The sequence below is a fragment of the Suncus etruscus genome, chromosome 2 (genome assembly GCF_024139225.1).
Source record: "Suncus etruscus isolate mSunEtr1 chromosome 2, mSunEtr1.pri.cur, whole genome shotgun sequence".
Taxonomy (NCBI): domain Eukaryota; kingdom Metazoa; phylum Chordata; class Mammalia; order Eulipotyphla; family Soricidae; genus Suncus; species Suncus etruscus.
Window position 1 is genome coordinate 40292319 of NC_064849.1, and position 16677 is coordinate 40308995.

The 16677-nt window shown below is 41.2% G+C and overlaps 2 protein-coding genes across 3 annotated transcripts in view; one reads left to right on the forward strand and one right to left on the reverse strand.

The window, feature by feature from the left end:
• Positions 1 to 1787: 1787 nt before the first annotated feature.
• DMAC2L (distal membrane arm assembly component 2 like) lies at positions 1788 to 7618 on the reverse strand. Of its 2 annotated transcripts, XM_049767562.1 has the most exons (4): positions 7507 to 7618; positions 4888 to 5096; positions 3979 to 4150; positions 1788 to 2169 (listed from the first exon to the last, which is right to left on the reverse strand). In XM_049767562.1, the coding sequence occupies exons 1-4, from the start codon at positions 7611 to 7613 to the stop codon at positions 2055 to 2057; spliced, it is 603 nt and encodes a 200-aa protein (XP_049623519.1). In that variant the 5' UTR covers positions 7614 to 7618; the 3' UTR covers positions 1788 to 2054. The 2 variants fall into 2 exon arrangements, with proteins under 2 accessions (XP_049623519.1, XP_049623525.1); XM_049767568.1 differs by lacking the exon at positions 1788 to 2169 and having other exon boundaries at positions 3998 to 4150; positions 4854 to 5096.
• A 5971-nt stretch (positions 7619 to 13589) lies between these two features.
• The window catches only part of L2HGDH (L-2-hydroxyglutarate dehydrogenase), a 32702-nt gene continuing 29614 nt past the window's right edge, over positions 13590 to 16677 (forward strand). The window contains exon 1 of the mRNA XM_049767287.1: positions 13590 to 13732. Coding sequence (XP_049623244.1) covers positions 13593 to 13732 — 140 coding nt within the window. The 5' untranslated portion in view covers positions 13590 to 13592. The remainder of the gene's footprint in view (positions 13733 to 16677) is intronic.

Sequence of the window (16677 nt, forward strand, 5' to 3'; positions counted from 1 at the left end):
TTGGCCATATACAAGAGAAGTGTCCTACCTACTGTTCTATTTCTCCTGCAAAAGCAAGAATAGTTGTGTTGATCCTTATGACTGTTCCCTCTACTCTACTGTAATTAGTAAGACTATTTAAGTTCAGCCAAGATACTAAATTAAGATTACAAAATAAATTAGCCAGTACTATTGAGTAAGGAAGTATGCTATAGAATATATGAATGTAGGATATGAGAAATGCATGCAAATTCTGGGGTGTCTCAACAACTTTGAATAGTTTCTACAAGTGAATTTGAAATTGCGTTTTCAATTTTTCATAAATTTCTCATTTACAGTAACATGCTTGAGTAAGTAAAGTGTAACAACTAATTCTTAAATTCCAATAAATAGCTGAAAAGATAGTATATGGGCAAAGGTACTGGCATGCAGGTGATCCTGGTTTATTCCCAGATCCATTCAGTCCCCCAAACATTATAAGATCCAGTCCTGGAGCCTCCAAGCACCAGTGAGGTAGCCTGTTAATTCTCAGCACCAACAACACTTCAAGGCTCAAAGAGCATCCCTGCATCCTCACACTGAACCACCATCATAATTAGCAGAGTCTGAGAGTCTGTGGAGGCCTCTCCTTCCTGAGCACTGCATGGTAGGCCCATAGATATCTACATAAAATGAGGAATATATTAGAATTAAAATCTACTTGGCCAAGGCCAGGCAGGGGTTAAAGAGTTGTTGTGGGCCGATCCCATCAAAAAATGGGGAGAAGAACTGAACAGACACTTTGTCAAAAAGAAATACAAATGGCTAAAAGGCACATGAAAAAATGCTCCACATCACTAATCATCAGGGAGGTGCAAATCAAAACAACTATGAGGTACCATCTCATGCCACAGAGATTGGCGCACATCACAAAGAATGGCAATAAGCAGTGCTGGCAGGGATGTGGAGAGAAAAGAACTCTTATTCACTGCTGGTAGGAATGCTGTCTAGTCCAACCTTTATGGAAAGCGATATGGAGATTCCTCCAAAAGCTGGAAGTTGAGCTCCCTTACAATCCAGCTATACCACTCCTAGGGATCTACCCTAGGAAAACAAAAATACAATACAAAAATCCCTTCCTCAAACCTATATTCACTGCAGTGCTGTTTCCAATAGCCAGACTCTGGAAACTGCCTAGATGCCCCTCAATAGATGAATGGCTAAAGAAACTGTGGTACATATATACAATGGAATATTATGCAGCCGTCAGAAGAGATAAAATCATGAAATTTTCCTATACATGGATGTATATGGAATCTATTATGCTGAGTGAAATAAGTCAGAGGGAGAGATTTAAACACAGAATGGTCTCACTCATCTATGGATTTTGAGAAAAATAAAAGATGTTTATGTAATGAATTTCAGAGACAAAATAGAGGACTGGTGAACATGAAGTTCACCACAGAGAGTGATGGGTGCAGTCACAGAAATAATTACACTGAGAACCATCGTAACAAAATGTGACTAAATGAGGGAAGTAAAAAGCCTATCTAGAGTATAGGCCAGTGTGGGATGGGGAGGAAGGACACTTGGGACATTGGTGATGGGAATGTTGCACTGTGAAGGATCTTTTTTTTTTTTTTTTTTTGGTCACACCCGGCGGTGCTCAGGGGTTACTCCTGGCTGTCTGCTCAGAAATAGCTCCTGGCAGGCACGGGGGACCATATGGGACACCGGGATTCGAACCAACCACCTTAGGTTCTGGATCGGCTGCTTGCAAGGCAAGCACCTCTGTGCTATCTCTCCGGGCCCGTCTTTTTTTTAATATATAAAATGCTAAACAATAAAGAGAAAAAAAATCTACTTGGTTTGCATATTTTTCAAATAATTAAATGTACATAAATTATCACTTCCAACTTAGTATCTTTAATGAATCACATTGAATATTTGTTTTCTACATATGATAATCTGCTTCTAAAAGGTCACATAGAATATCCTTATAGTTTAAGTGATAATGATGGATTTGCTACTGTTTAGGATCAAAGTTTCCAATGATACTTTCTATTGAAAGAAGACACTCATTGAGTCTTATATTTTTACTTCAAGTCTAATTGAAGTTCCAGAGAAGGCAATGATGTCTTAAAGGCTTGGACAAGATTTTCTTTTTCTCTTATTCCAGGAAGATCACTTAACAACAAATACTTGAGATTTCTACAAAAAAGAGAAAGTGAGAAAGTTACTTCAAATTTATGGTTATCTTACAAAGAAAATTTAAAACGTGATTTATTGATTTGAGAAGAAATTGCACATAGAATGCGTATTATCACCCTAACCTTTAAAAATGACTTCTGTGGGCCAGAGCAATAGCACAGCAGTAGGGGATTTGCCTTGCACGAGGCCGACTCAGGAAGGACCTGAGTTCTATCCCTGGTGTCCCAAATGGTCCCCCAAGCTAGGAGCAATTTCTGAGTGCATAGCCAGAAGTAGCCCGAGAATCAGCGGGTATGGCCCCCCAAAACACCACCACCAACAACAACAAAAATGACTTCTGTAAGTCTTGTTTTGGTTTGTTTGTTTTTAGGGGAGGGGGCCATATCCAATGGTGTTCAGGACTTACGCCTGGTCCTGTACTCAGGGATCACTCCGTATGCAGTGCCAGGGATCAAATCCAGGTCAGCTGAATGTAAGACAAATACTCTACCTACCACAACTCTGACTTTCATTAAGTCGTGATCTTACAGTCTTGGTTTGTGTGTGTGGGGGGGGGGGGGGAGAGGGGGACTGTTGGTTTTGTTTTTGTTTTGCTACATGCAAGGATTAAAATCCTTGTACTTTCTTCAGCTCTCATACTTAGTCTTATACTTTAAGTGAAATTCACACCAGAGACTAGCCAGAATTTCAAGTTTTCAGTCCTTCTGAATTGTACCAATAATTCTATAAGAATCTTTCCAAATACTTTGTATCATGATACATTTGTATAGACAAATGAATATTAACTGAGAAAGGAAAGAAATTGGGAAAGTTCTTAAAGAAACTCAAGTGTGTGAGAAAGAGAGATTGTACAGTGGGTAAGGTGCTTGCCTTGCTCATAGCAGCCCTGGTTTGATACCTGATACCACAAAAGGTCTCCAAGTACTGTCAGAAGTGATCTCTGAACACAGAGTCAAGAGTAAGTACTGAGCACCACCAGGTGTGGCCCCAAACCAAAACAATACCTGACTCACTTAAGCTTCTTAAATTATTAAAAACTCAGTCTCAACTAATATGAGATAATCAAGTACTTTTGACTCTAATATTTAAGACTTCTTTTCAAATGTCCTGTGATACTGATAAAATCAAAAGCACATGAAGAACAGTGCTTTGGAGAGGATCCTGAATGGTCAATGCCCCTGGAAAACTGATTAGCTGGCACATGAGTGTTTCCTATAGATTTCAGTTTTATAGGATGCCCCCTAAAAAGGCCATCAAAATATATTGTTGATGATAAATCATCAACAATATATTTTGATGGCCTTTTTAGGGGCAGTATGTTAAAAAAAAGGGGGGGGGGCTAGAGAGATAGCATGGAGGTAAGGCATTTGCCTTTCATGGAGAAGGTCATCGGTTTGAATCCCAGCATCCCATATGGTCCCCCGTGCCTGCCAGGAGCAATTTCTGAGCTTGGAGCCAGGAGTAACCCCTGAGCACTGCCGGGTGTGACAAAAAAACAAAACAAAAAACAAAACAAAAAAACAAACAAAAATATAACAGTATGTTGTCATTTTCTTAAATTACATTCTTCTACAATCAGAAAAGATACCATCTGTCAAATAATTTCAATTCAGATGATATTCATTTTAATACCATTATCAAGTGTGGGGGCCTAGAGGATGGTTCAGGGATAAGTGAGAAGCTCTGAGCTTAATCCCTAATGCTATGCAAAGCATCTCCATAATCCTGATTGCCCGAGGCCTGGGGACTGTGAGGAGGAAAAGTAAAATATATCATGACCAGGTTTCCTCTGTGATAACATCTACCTACCTTAGATGATGCAGAGCAATGATGCCTTTGTCTGTGACATTCCCACACGAAATTATTTCCATTTCCAAAATACTTTTTTGTAGATTTTTGAATTGGCTAAGTCTCTCCAAACAGTTATCTTCAACATAATGACATTTGCATAACCTTATTTTTTCAATATGCTGGACGCCCTCTGGGAGGGAAAGAAGGGCCACTTTCAGATTCTGCTTTTCCAGTAAGATGGCCAAATATCCTGGTTTGTCATTGACTGTACTAGGTTTAGGGCATAAATTTCAGTGTCCTGAAAAAGCCCAGGCAAACTAGATCAATGAAACACCCTCTTCATCACCCAAGGTATTCATTCATTCGACTGGGTGTGTTGATGGCAGGGGCCATTCTACAGTCAGATGCCCATGCTCTGGATGAAAGCATGAGAAAGCAGAGACTGTGCAGAGAGAATCCAGTCCTACATTACTGAGAGTTTCTCAGCAACACCAGTTTGGCCAACAAGGTCTTGGATTTTAAGTCTAAACCTCAGAAGGACAGCAGAAAGAAAAAGGAGAGGAAGATATTTGTAACTTCTATTTAAAAGTAAATACCAGGCCCAGATAGATAGTACAAGCAAGGCCTTTGCCTTGCATGTGCCCAACCTGGGTTTAATCTCCAGCATCCCATATGATTCCCCAAACTTTCCAGGAGTGATTCTTGTGTGTTGGGCCAGGAGTAGCCCCAGAGTACCACTGGATGTGGCCAAGAAACCAAAACGATCCCCACCCCACCAAAGAAAGTAAATATACTTGCATAAGAAGAAGCAAACTGGATTGAACTGAAACAAGCAAGAAAGGACACATCTATGACTACAACAGTGAGTCAACCAAACTATCACTGCTGATCACCTGCATTCCCATAAGCAAATGACAGGGTGGTTACCCAGGTGTTCGAAGCCAATGCCCATTATACAAGAGTCAGTGGCATCAATAGCCTGAATCTTGTACTTGTCCAGTGGGCCTGTTGGGAGGCTGTTGTAGTTCTTCTGCCACCTCTCTTGGCCATGGTAGCGCACCATGGCCCCACAGCGCAGCAGCCACTCAGATGCTGCCCTATCGGGACCAACCTCCTTGATGCGCTCATGATCCACTCTGTTAGGGAAAAAAAGTATTTAAGACTCAGGGGTCTCAAACTCGCGGCCCGTACAACATTTTGTGGCCCTGCCCTAGAGGAATCTTTTTTTTGTTTTGTTTTGTTTTAGTTGTTTGAGTCACACCCCCCAATGTTCAAGGCTTACTACTGACTTTGCACTCAAGGATCACCCCGACTTTGCCTCCTGCGGCCCCCAGGTAAATTGAGTTTGAGACCCCTGATTAAGTGTTATTGTAATCACTTAGCTTCTTAACTGCATTCACCAACACAAATACATACCAGCAAGAACCCTTCATCTCAAATGATTGAAGAGGAAGATAAGTATACTAGTAAAATCCATCTTTGAAAAAAAACAAAACTAACATACAGGTGCTAAAGAGATAGTACAGAAGGTAGGGCATTTGCCTTGAATGCAGCCAACCCAGACTCAATCTCCAGAACCCCATATGATCCTCTGAGTGCTGCTAGGAGTGACTCCTGAGTGCAGAGCCTGGAGTAAGTCCTGTCAGGTGTGGCCCCAAAAGAAAAATCATATACATATGTATATATATATATGCATATATATGTGTATATGTATATATACACACACACAAAGTCTCTATCTGCTACTTTACCCAAGTGAACTACTTCAAGGCATATTATTTCTTGGGATTCCCTGCTGAGTGCTGCCCAGGAAGCTGTGGGACACTCTCAGCAATACTTAGCCTGGCCAGTGTGGGCTTAATAATTCTGAACTCTGCCAGGGCATACCTAAGCTTTTAGGGAGGCTCAGCCCACCAGATGTATTCTCAGATTTTCCTGGTGGGTAGAACTAATTTAACCCCCATGGGGTTCCTCAAAAGGCCTGCTGTGGATGCCTTTTTCCCCTGCATGAATGGTTGAGGAATTTCCAAAGAGATGCCTGGCATTACATTTTCAGCCAGTCTGACTATCTCTCCTTTGAATATATCAGGCAAAATAATGGCCTCTATCAAATAATTTGGCTCAGAAATACCAGCACCAAAGATTATTTGAGAACCCCTTTTCTGGATAATAGCCAGCCCTAAAAGCAAAGACAATACTTTTTTTCTTTTTAAATATGTCCTTGCAGCTGCATTTTCTGGTAATCAAGGGCATAACCAGAATGCAGATCCTTGCTATTGACTATTGACCCTCCTTTAGAAATAGGGAAACTCATTTTTGGGGATTTGGCTCCTCCTTTTACTTAACCTCTAAAACAATAAAGTCCAGTCCAGTAAAGATCAAGTTCTTAGAAATTTTCTACTCCCTTCTAATCCTAATTTTTCATTTAAAGTAAGCTTGCAAAGAGTTACCTTGAGTTGTGACCTTCTCTTTTGTAACCTAGAATTTTTACAGTCACACCCACACTGAATAACTCTGCTGAGTGAGTGATATCATTTTTATTAGTAAGAAAATATAGAAGAATAATTTTAAACTTACATTTAAATTAATGTCATTGGGGGACTGGAGAAAGTACAGCAGGTAAGACAAGTACTTGCCTTGTAAGTGGCCAATCTAAGTTCAGAAGGTCCCCTGAGCACTGGCAAGAGTAATTTGAGTACTACTAGATGAGGTTCCTCCCAAATTTCAACAAAAACAATCTCATTAGGTGAAATATATTAATTTCTATACAGGCATATTTCTCTAGTATTGTTAATATTAATTATCAGTGAAATTATTTTGATCACTTTTTTTTTTTTTGGTTTTTGATTTTTGGGTCACACCCAGCAGCACTCAGGGGTTACTCCTGACTCTATGCTCAGAAATCGCTCCTGGCAGGCTCGGGGGACCATATGGGATGCCAGGATTCAAACCACCATCCTTCTGCATGAAAGGCAAATGCCTTACCTCCATGTTATCTCTCCGGTCCCCAGTTTGATCACTTTCAAAGGATATTTCTAAGCATGCCACCTAACTTTTTAAAAATGATTTCTCTTGGGGCCAGAGAGATAGCACAGCAGTAGGGTGTTTGCCTTGCATGCAGCCAACCCTGGAAAGACTCCAGTTCGATTCCCGGCATCCCATATGGTTCTCAGAGCCTGCTAGGAGCAATTTCTAAGGGCACAGCCAGGAGTAACCTGAGTGCCATTGGGTGTGAACCAAAAACAAAATGAATTCTCTTGAGGGGGGGCCAGAGAGAGAGAGAGAGAGAGAATATACCACATGTTGGGTTTTGAACCAGAGCAGCCCTTGAGTGCCACGATGTATGATCTAAAGACTTCTATCTGTGTGTGTATACTTTTATGATTTTTAATTTTTAATGCTGTTTTGTTTTTAAACAAAATTTGGATCCTATTACATGTGCTATACAAAAACATTCAAAATACAAGAAATCATAAAATTATAGCTATTGTGAATTCATCTAGCTGAGGCATCCCATGTTTCTTCACAGTTACTAGAATAACTTACTTATTAAACACCGTATTCAACCAGGTCCAGAAGTATCTGGAGTCACATGATGATGGAGATTTCTTGAAGCTACACAGCTGCCTGGAAATGTTTCCAAACAGCTTCATTTGATCTAAGACACACAAAGCAGGATTTATATTAGTTCATCAGCCAGTAACCCAGGTTCCATACATACGTCAACTTCACAATCTCAAAGTTAATGCTCTGGTGCTGATAAGCTGATGACTCATTTGCTATTCAGCAAACACTGAGCACATGCACCCTCTTTAATGCACATATTAGTTTGGTGCAAGAAACAAAGCAAAAGAGGGCTGGAGCAATAGTACTGGGGTAAGACACAAGCTTTGCATGAGGTAGACTCAATATTCCATATAGTCCCTGGAGCGTGCCAGGAGTGATTCCTGAGTGCAGAGTCAGGAGTAAACCTTGAGCACTGTGGCCTCCAAGCCAATATAAATAAAAGAAACCTTAAAATTAAAAAAAGAAAAAAGAAAAAAAGAAAAAACCTTGTGAAATGTGGGACTGGCTGGTATGAGGTTTTTTCCCAACCTAGACCTTAAATTTCATCCTTCAAGCCTCAATGAAAGTCGCCTGCAATACTGCCACCTAGTGTCCATTTGGGGCAGGGCACCTTCACAGATGTTGGATTGTACTCCCAACATTTCCAGTGTCTGACAGTATAATCAATCACCCAGGAAGTAAATCTGTGGTGGCTCAAAAACTTCTGGGAGGGAGAAGAGACATGAATACAGCTTCCTATGATTGGGGCAAAGGTGGATGACAGAACTCCCAAAAGGAAAATGGCCGGTGACAAATCAAGTCTAAGAAAGTGGACAAGCAAACTTCACTTCCCTTACCTCTGGCCTTCTCATTTTTAAGAAATGACTTACTGAGATGGTGTCAAACTGTAACAATCTATAAAAATGGGGGCCGGAGAGATAGCACAGCGTTGTTTGCCTTGCAAGCAGCCGATCTAGGACCTAAGGTGGTTGGTTCGAATCCCGGCGTCCCATATGGTCCCCTGTGACTGTCAGGAGCTATTTCTGAGCAGACAGCCAGGAGTAACCCCTGAGCACCGCCGGGTATGGCCCAAAAACAAAAACAAACAAACAAACAAGACAATCTATAAAAATGAATTTAAACTACATCCCAGTTTAATTTATCTCAATTTGTTTCCCCAGTAGTGTGTATGTGTACGTGTGTGTGTGTGTGTGTGTGTGTGTGTGTGTGTGTGTGTGTGTGTGTGTGTTGAAGGTAGTGAGGAGTGACGTTAGATGAAACATGTTTCCTTCTTCTGAGGAGCTGACCATTCCACAATGAAATGAACTAAACATGTAACTGAACAGTTCAAATGAATAATTAGACCTGGTTAATATCTTAGAGAGAGAAAATATGAACTAACCAAGAGTTATTCAATAGATCAAGGTCCCAGGAAAAGACATGTTACCTGAGGCAAGAGTGCTTCAGGCATGTTGTAATTCAGTTAGCTCAGTCTATGGCTTTCAAGCAAAGGGAAGAGATGGTTCACACAGTCATTTCAAGAAGGTCTGGCATTCTTCTGTAGAGCTATGTATGTCAGAACGATTTCTCAGATAGCATAAACAAGATTGAAGGTGAATGCAAAGGGCCAAAGATAGCTGACAGGAGTTTCAACTACATGTGGCCCTGGGAAAGGATAGAGGAGAAGATGAATGAGAATGATATTAGCTAGAGCAAGGGTGAGAGGAATTGACCAAGTTCAGGTCTTGGGTCAGTGGTAGTAGTGTGGGAATGCCACTAACATATCAGTCTCAGAGGGCAGCAGCATTGCTGGTCCTCCCCCACCCCAATCAGTTCTTCATGCTCTAAATATGAAATTTGATGCCTGTTTTCCTTAGCTTCTGGCACAATGCCAGCCCCCTAGAGTAAGATTTTAATATTTGCCAATTGAAAATCTCCAATGACTGACTCATTTCTATAGAAACAGTAAAACCAGAAAATGTATTATGCTCTTTGTTGATTTGGGTCTCCCAAGTGGTGCTCAGTGGGCTTGCAGGATAACTCTTTCCCTACTCCTGGAGCTGGGTTAGTGTTTCAATCCCAGCTACCCTTCAGTGATGGGAGGTGGGAGTGGGAGCACAAAGACTGTTCTCAAGGGACCATGTGGTATTAGTGAATGAACTGGAGATGGTAATATGCAAGGTAAGGCCTGTACAAAGCCTTGTACTCTTTTTAGACCTGAACTTGTTATTAACCAAATTACAATGCTCTGTGAATACTCTGTGAAAACTGATTTATTTTGGCCTATTTTATTATTCTGTTTAGGAATAATTCCGATAGGCCAAATATACTTTACCTATCATCTTTAAGAAATAGTAAGATTTTATATTTTAAATAATTTAAACAGATATAATTTTTATGTTTAAATAAAGGTGGAATATAAGTTGATTAATTTTTACATTCTCAACTGTGACATCATTAGTAAGTTTTAGAAATTGTAGATAAATTTCAGCAGCTACCACTGGGAATGTTTTCTGAGAACAGGGGAGACCTCTAGTGGTAAGTTGGTGAACTTAGTTCTAATAAAAAGTTAAAGCAAGTTACAAGGTAACAAATGCTAGATTACTAATGTTATAATGAATTCATTATGAATTCAGGTTGAAACAAAATGAAAATAAATTTCTTATTTTCAAAACATAGCTCAGTGGCATAACTTTGTATCGTGTTTCTAAAAGTTGTGATTTCAAGGCCAGACTTCTACAACTCAAAATATATACAAAGTGTTTCTAAGTAACTTTTTATGGAGAACTCTTCTGTTTGGATTAAAAATGCATATATGCAAATTATTTCAATAATTTTGTTTTTGGTCAGATCAGTAGTGCTCAACCCTATCTCCTGTACCCTCATTCAGTTATTTTACATATTAAATGTAACTAAAGAGTTTTCAAAGCTAACATTTAAAAATACTGAAGAAGTCAATTCCTTCTTGCAGATGGTACAACTGTGGAGCAAGTGTAGGTATCAAAGTTAGTTTTATGTTCCCCAAATTATAATCCCATCTGGATTTCCCATCTGGAAAAATAATTATTTGTGCCAGTTTTTATTCCTAAGTAGTATAAGGCATAGTGAAACAGAATTATACAATGCATTAGAAACTGGAAGATCACAAAAGCTGTATTGAGGCAAACCTATATATACAACAGTCACAAAACCAACTTCTTACAGGTGCTGACCTTGATAGAAGGTGAGCATGACTTCTTAACTAAGGACATTAGGGCAAGAATATAAGTATTTGTATAAAAAGACACTGTAAGTGCCCGAATGACTTTAAGGTGATTGCTTGCTTTGAAATTATTGAAGCAAATTAATATATAACTAAGTCTCTGGGAGAGAGCAAGTAGAGAAAATTTTCTAACAAGAGCATGTGTAAGGCCAGATAGATCATAGAGTTTAAGGAAACCCGCCCCCCTTGCATACAGCCAAGTCCTGTTCAATCCCTGGCCCTGTAAATGGTGCCCTGAGCAAGATGCAGGAACAGCTCCCAAGAATTGCTGAATGTGGCATAATATACCCCCTATTGTCTGAGTATGCACAGGGTTATTCATATGGCTCAAGTGGTATAACTCATGTGTAGCATACACAAGTCTTGAGTTTGGTCCCTTATACTGCATGGTATGTCCTGGTAGTCCCAAGCACAGCTATGTGTAGTCTAGATTCTAAAAATGATCATAGGCTAGAGATATAACATAGGGATTAGATATTACCTTGCAGGTTGATTAACTGGATTCAATCCTAAGCACTGCCTGAGTGACCCCTGAGCATTTTCAGTATGGCCACCAAACCACATAGTAATAATTAAAAAAAAATGACATGTACTGTGAATTCTATAACCTTCTAAACATAAACACATACTTAAAGTGTTGTAAAAAGCTACTATTAACCTGGCTCCCATTTAGATTCTGTGCCCCCACCCAGCTAGCACATTAAGTTTGTATTCAAGTTGGTAACAAATCAACTATATTCTTTTTTTTTTTTATCAACTATATTCTGTGCAAACTAAAAATAACTAGCACACTCTATGCTTATCACAATGGTAAATAGAGGAGGGCTGGAGGGTCCAGCTCTTGACATGAAGCTCACCACAGGGATTCAAACTGTTTGTGGAAATATAAAATGGTAGAGCCTCTTTGGAAAAATGGGCAGTTTCCTACAAAATTAAATATGTGCTTATCATATGTTCAAGCAACAGGCCTCTTGAACATTTAATTAACAAAGGAGGAATAAATAGGCTTACATAAAAGGATGTACAACAGTAATATTCATAGCAACTTTATTTGAAATAGCTAAATACATGCTTATCAATGGTGAACGACCAAACACAGATGTATAGCACACCACTCAGCAATAAAAACGAATCAATATGGATATAGGCAACAATTTAAATTATCTCAAAGAACTAACTGGGTGAAAAAAATTCCAAAAAGCTGCACAAAACTTTGTGCATATAACAAAGTGCATAATTGCATATTCATATAAAATTACAAAATTTCAGAAAAGAACAGGGCCCAGAAATAGTGTAGGGCTTAAGGCCTTGCATGCTTCTCACTCTCGTTTGAATCCTGGTTTCTCAAATGGGTCCCTGAGCCTGCCAGGAGTGATCCCTGAGCAAAGAGCCAGGAGTAAGCCTCTCCTCAAAAAGGAAGAAGAGATTAGAGAAAAGAGCTGTCCTCTAGGAAGTTGTTACAAAAGGGCAATAGGAAGGTTCCTACAGGGATATATGTATCTGTCCCCTAGGGAGTGTGGTTGTGAACATGCAGATTAAAAACTAATCATATATACAAATGTAAGATCTGAGAAATCTGAGTAAAATAATAAGTTATGACAGTTTCCTGTTTGGACTATCAAGCTACAGTTTTGCAAGGCATTCTGTCATTGGAGGAGACAGCATAGAAGGTACACAGGAGCTCTTCAATTTCTTATACATGTACAGATCTATGATAATCATTTCGAAAAAAAAAAAAAAAAGCAACATCTCTGAACTGGAGAGGCAGCAGGCTGGAACATATATTCAGCCCCAAAAGAAACCTCTGCCATTTACTACTCCTAGTGCAGAGGAGGACCCTAAGCAGATAGCAACAATTTTCCCAAACCACCTGCCCAAAACCTAGCACCAAATCCCAAAGGTCAAAGGAAGCTCTATCATTTTTTTCTTTTCCTGTTCCTAAACCACTCCTGTCCACCCCCCACTAGCCCAGGCAAATACAGAGAATGGGGGTGATATAACTCAGCACAGGGTTAAGTAGGGGTCCCGTACTTTTACAATGAGGTTTATGAGTGAACACAAAGCAGCTTCTTTCATGTTAGAGAAAGGAGGAAAGTGATGTTCACAGTAGCTTCAGTCTGTTGACAAGGCGGCACCTTAGCTTCGAATTTTATTTTATTATTTACTATTATAACTTTAACATGATAAAAATTATTAGTTATATTTTATCTTATTTATTATTTGAGGGCCATGGCCAGCGGGCTGTGCTCAGGGATCACTCCTAAAGGCACTGGGTGGTGTTGGTGGTGTTGGGGTGCTTACCAGACGCCGAGGATCGCTAGAACCTGGGTAGGCCGCATGCAAGGACTTCCTACCCTCTGTACCCCGAATTTATATAGCAAGAACTCAATGTTGCAGAATTACAGAAACCAAGACGCCCGATTCCCGGGGGGCCCAACGGACAAGCTGCAGGTGCAAGGCGCCCAGAGAGCGAGCACAGGGCGGGAGGGAGTCCAGCGATCCTCCTCTGGGCACGCGGCACCGCTGGAGTGAATCCAGGTAAAAAACAAACTAAGGGCGCCAGCTTGGGCCCCGGCGCCGCTACTCACAGCGTCTGCGAGCGGAGACCAAGCGCGCGGAGCGTCCACTGCGTCTGCGCACACGAGCTCGCCCTTTGAACTCCACCGAGCGACCCATTCATTGGCTACCGGCTCCGCACCACGTGATTCGAAGCGCGCGCCTCATTGGCTGCCTTCTCGGGGGCGTGGCTTAGAGACCTCCTGGACCCTGAGCGGGAGAGGCCGGAGAAGTGTTGAGAAAGAAAGGGGACGAGGGCGCTTAGGCTATGGTGCAGGTGCTACGTTGCTTGGGCGGTGCCGGCAGCCGGGCCCGCGGGCTTTTAGCCGGGGGCTTCTTTCCTGGCTGCGGTCCTGCACCCGGGAGACCCTGGCTGCAGCGCCCAGGTGCCCGCAGAAACAGCACCGGGTGAGTAGCCTCTGGCCCGCCCCCGCCGTCTGTGCTACTTTGTCTCAGAGGAACCTCTGGCCAGGGCGGCAGTGAACTTCGGATCCCTGGAGCTCCCTGCAAGCAAGATTCGTTGGTTTGAATCTGTGAGCTTGGAGGGAGCGAGAAAGGCAGCGTGTGGGGAGAGGTGAAGCACTGGTCTGACTTTGAGTCCAGTCCCTGCACTCCCTCTTCCCCTTGGCTGTTAGTTGCAGCATCCTAGTAGCATCCTCATCCTCACGACACTGGGTACCATCAGACATGCCTTTGACAGCTAGGATTACCGTGCAAAGATCCGAAACCCCTCTTAAGTCCGAGTACTGTAACAGACTGTGGGATTCACTTTCCTAAGACAGTTTAGAGAGGGGGGATCATTGAAACCAGTCTTCGTTCTCTGTCGAGGGAAGGAGGGACTGTATCACAACAGCATTTTAACTTAATTTAACGATGCGTTGGATTTATTCTCAGACTATTGGGAGGCTTTTGAAGGGATAATCATGTTAAAAGTTGCGGATAATCATGTTAAAAGTTGGCATTAAGAGCTAGAGAGGTAGTACTGCAGATAGGGCGCTTGTCTTGCACGCGGCAGACTCGGGATCGATTCTTGGTACCCTCTACCCCTTGCATGACCAGGAATGATCACTGAGTGCTGTTAGGAGTAAGTCCTGAGCACTGCCACCAGGAGTGGCTCCCAAACAAAAAAGTTGAGTCCAGCTGCTGTGTAGAGGGGCATGAATGATTTGTAATGCACGGGATCAATTCTTTAGCAGCTTTTACAGGGCTCCTGGCTCTATGCTCAGAAATTGCCCCTAGAATGAGGGAATATAGGATGTCGGGATTCGAACCACAGTCCGTTTTGGATGGTCTGTGTGCAAGGCAAACGCCCTGTCGCTGTGCTATCTCTCCTGCACTATATTTTTATTTTAAAGTAATTATAGATCCATAGGATCTTATAAAAATAGTACTGAGGGTGTCAAAGAAATAGTAAGTTAAGGCACTTGTTGACCACAACGTAGCTGTGTTACCTGTGATCTTGGTTCAAATCTGCAGCATCATATGCAGCTCCCTGAGTGCTTCCAGGTGTGGCCCCAAAACAACAGAGGTACCTCATAAACACTCCGATCAGTTTTCTTCAACGACGACTTCTTATATAACATTGGCACATTATCAAATTGGAAATTGACATGCTATAATCTACAGACGTCATCCAGATTTCATCCGTTTTAAGTGACACGCCTGTGTTTCCTATGCTGTTCATCATGAAAATTGTATAGCAACCGCACAATTGAGATGTGAAAATGTCCCATCAACACAGAGATAGCCCTGAGTTCTCACCTCTCATCTCTAGAATAATAACCTATTTTCTAGCTCTATAAGTCTGTCATTTGGAAAATCTTGTGTAAGTGGAATCACAGTATGTATCTGGGTTCTTTACTTGCACCATAATCTCCTTATAATCCATTACTTATAATTATTGAATAGCATTTCATAGTAGGTGTATAAAAATTGGTTGGGGGCGGGCTGGAGAGATAGCATGGAGGTAGGGCATTTGCCTCGCATGCAGAAGGACAGTGGTTCGAATCCCGGCATCCCATATGGTCCCCTGAGCCTGCCTCGGGTGACTTCTGAGTGCAGAGCCAGGAGTAACCCCTGAGCGCTGCCAGGTTAAAAATTGATTGGGCTAGAGATACTAGTACATCTGGTAGAGCATTTGCTTTTAATGTAGCCCACCTGGGTTCAGTCTCCCACATCCTATATGTTCCCTGAGCCCACCAGGAGTGATTCCCAAGTACATATCTAGGAGTAACCCCTGAGAATATTCAGATGTGGTTCCCCTCCCCACAGAAAAGACAAAAAAAATCATTGTTTCCAGTTTGGAACTATTATGAATAAAGTTGCAAAGAATTTTTTGTATGAGAATTAATACAAGTCATACAAGAACATTAATACAATTAATACAAGAACATTTTTGTACAATGTGAGCATTTCTTTGTCATCAATTCCTGGGAGTACAATTGCTGAGCCATGTAGAAAGCATTTTTAATTTTTTGGGTTTTTTTTTATTTTTATTTTTTTTGGATTTTGGGTCACACCCGGCAGCGCTCAGGGGTTACTCCTGACTCTATGCTCAGAAAATGCCCCATGGCAGGCACGGGGAACCATATTGGATGCCGGGATTTGAACCACCGTCCTTCTGCATGAAAGGCAAACGCCTTACCTCCATGCTATCTCTCTGGCCCCATGGTTGGTTTTTTAAAGGCAGCACTACTTTTTCCATAGGTTTTGGGGGGTATATAGTAGGCTTATTATTATATTCTCACCAACAGCCTGTGAGTGATTCATTTTCTCATTTTATCAGCATTTGATACAACCACATTTTAAGTTTAGCCATTCTGATTGGGATATAGTGATATTATAGTTTTAATTTTCTTTTCTGTTTTTCTTTTTTGGATCACATTCAGCAATGCTTAGGGATTATTCCTGGCTCTGATTTAAGTAATTACTCCAGGCAATGCTTGGGGGACTATATAGGATGCTGGGGATCATACCATACAAGACAAATAAATGTCTTACCTGCTATTACTCTCTCTTGTGCACATAGTTTTAATTTTCATCTCCCAATGACTAAATGTATAGGAACACCTTTTCACATGCTTATTTGCCAGGTTTAATGGTTTGCATTTTGGATTTTGAGTCACAGCCAGTGATACTTCAGGGGCTACTTCCAGCAGTGCTTGGTGGACCTTGATTGAATGTGGGCCTTCTGCATGCAGTCAATCCAATGAGCAGACTGTCTCTCAGGCTCCTATCTCTTTTCTTTGATGAAATGTTTATTCATGTATTATGCTCCAAGTTTTCAGATTAAATTATTTGTTTTGAAAGCAATCTTTTTCAGCTGGGGTCCATAGGGTCCTCTATGGATATTT

Coding starts and splice junctions, on each gene's coding strand:
- DMAC2L (XM_049767562.1), bottom strand. CDS start 7,613: ATGAAGCTGTTTGGAAACATTTCCAGGCAGCTGTGTAGCTTCAAGAAA. Junction 5,097..7,506: donor TTGAATACGGTGTTTAATAA/GTAAGTTATTCT, acceptor TTTCCCTAACAG/AGTGGATCATGAGCGCATCA. Junction 2,170..3,978: donor ATTGCTCTGCATCATCTAAG/GTAGGTAGATGT, acceptor TCTTTTTTGTAG/AAATCTCAAGTATTTGTTGT.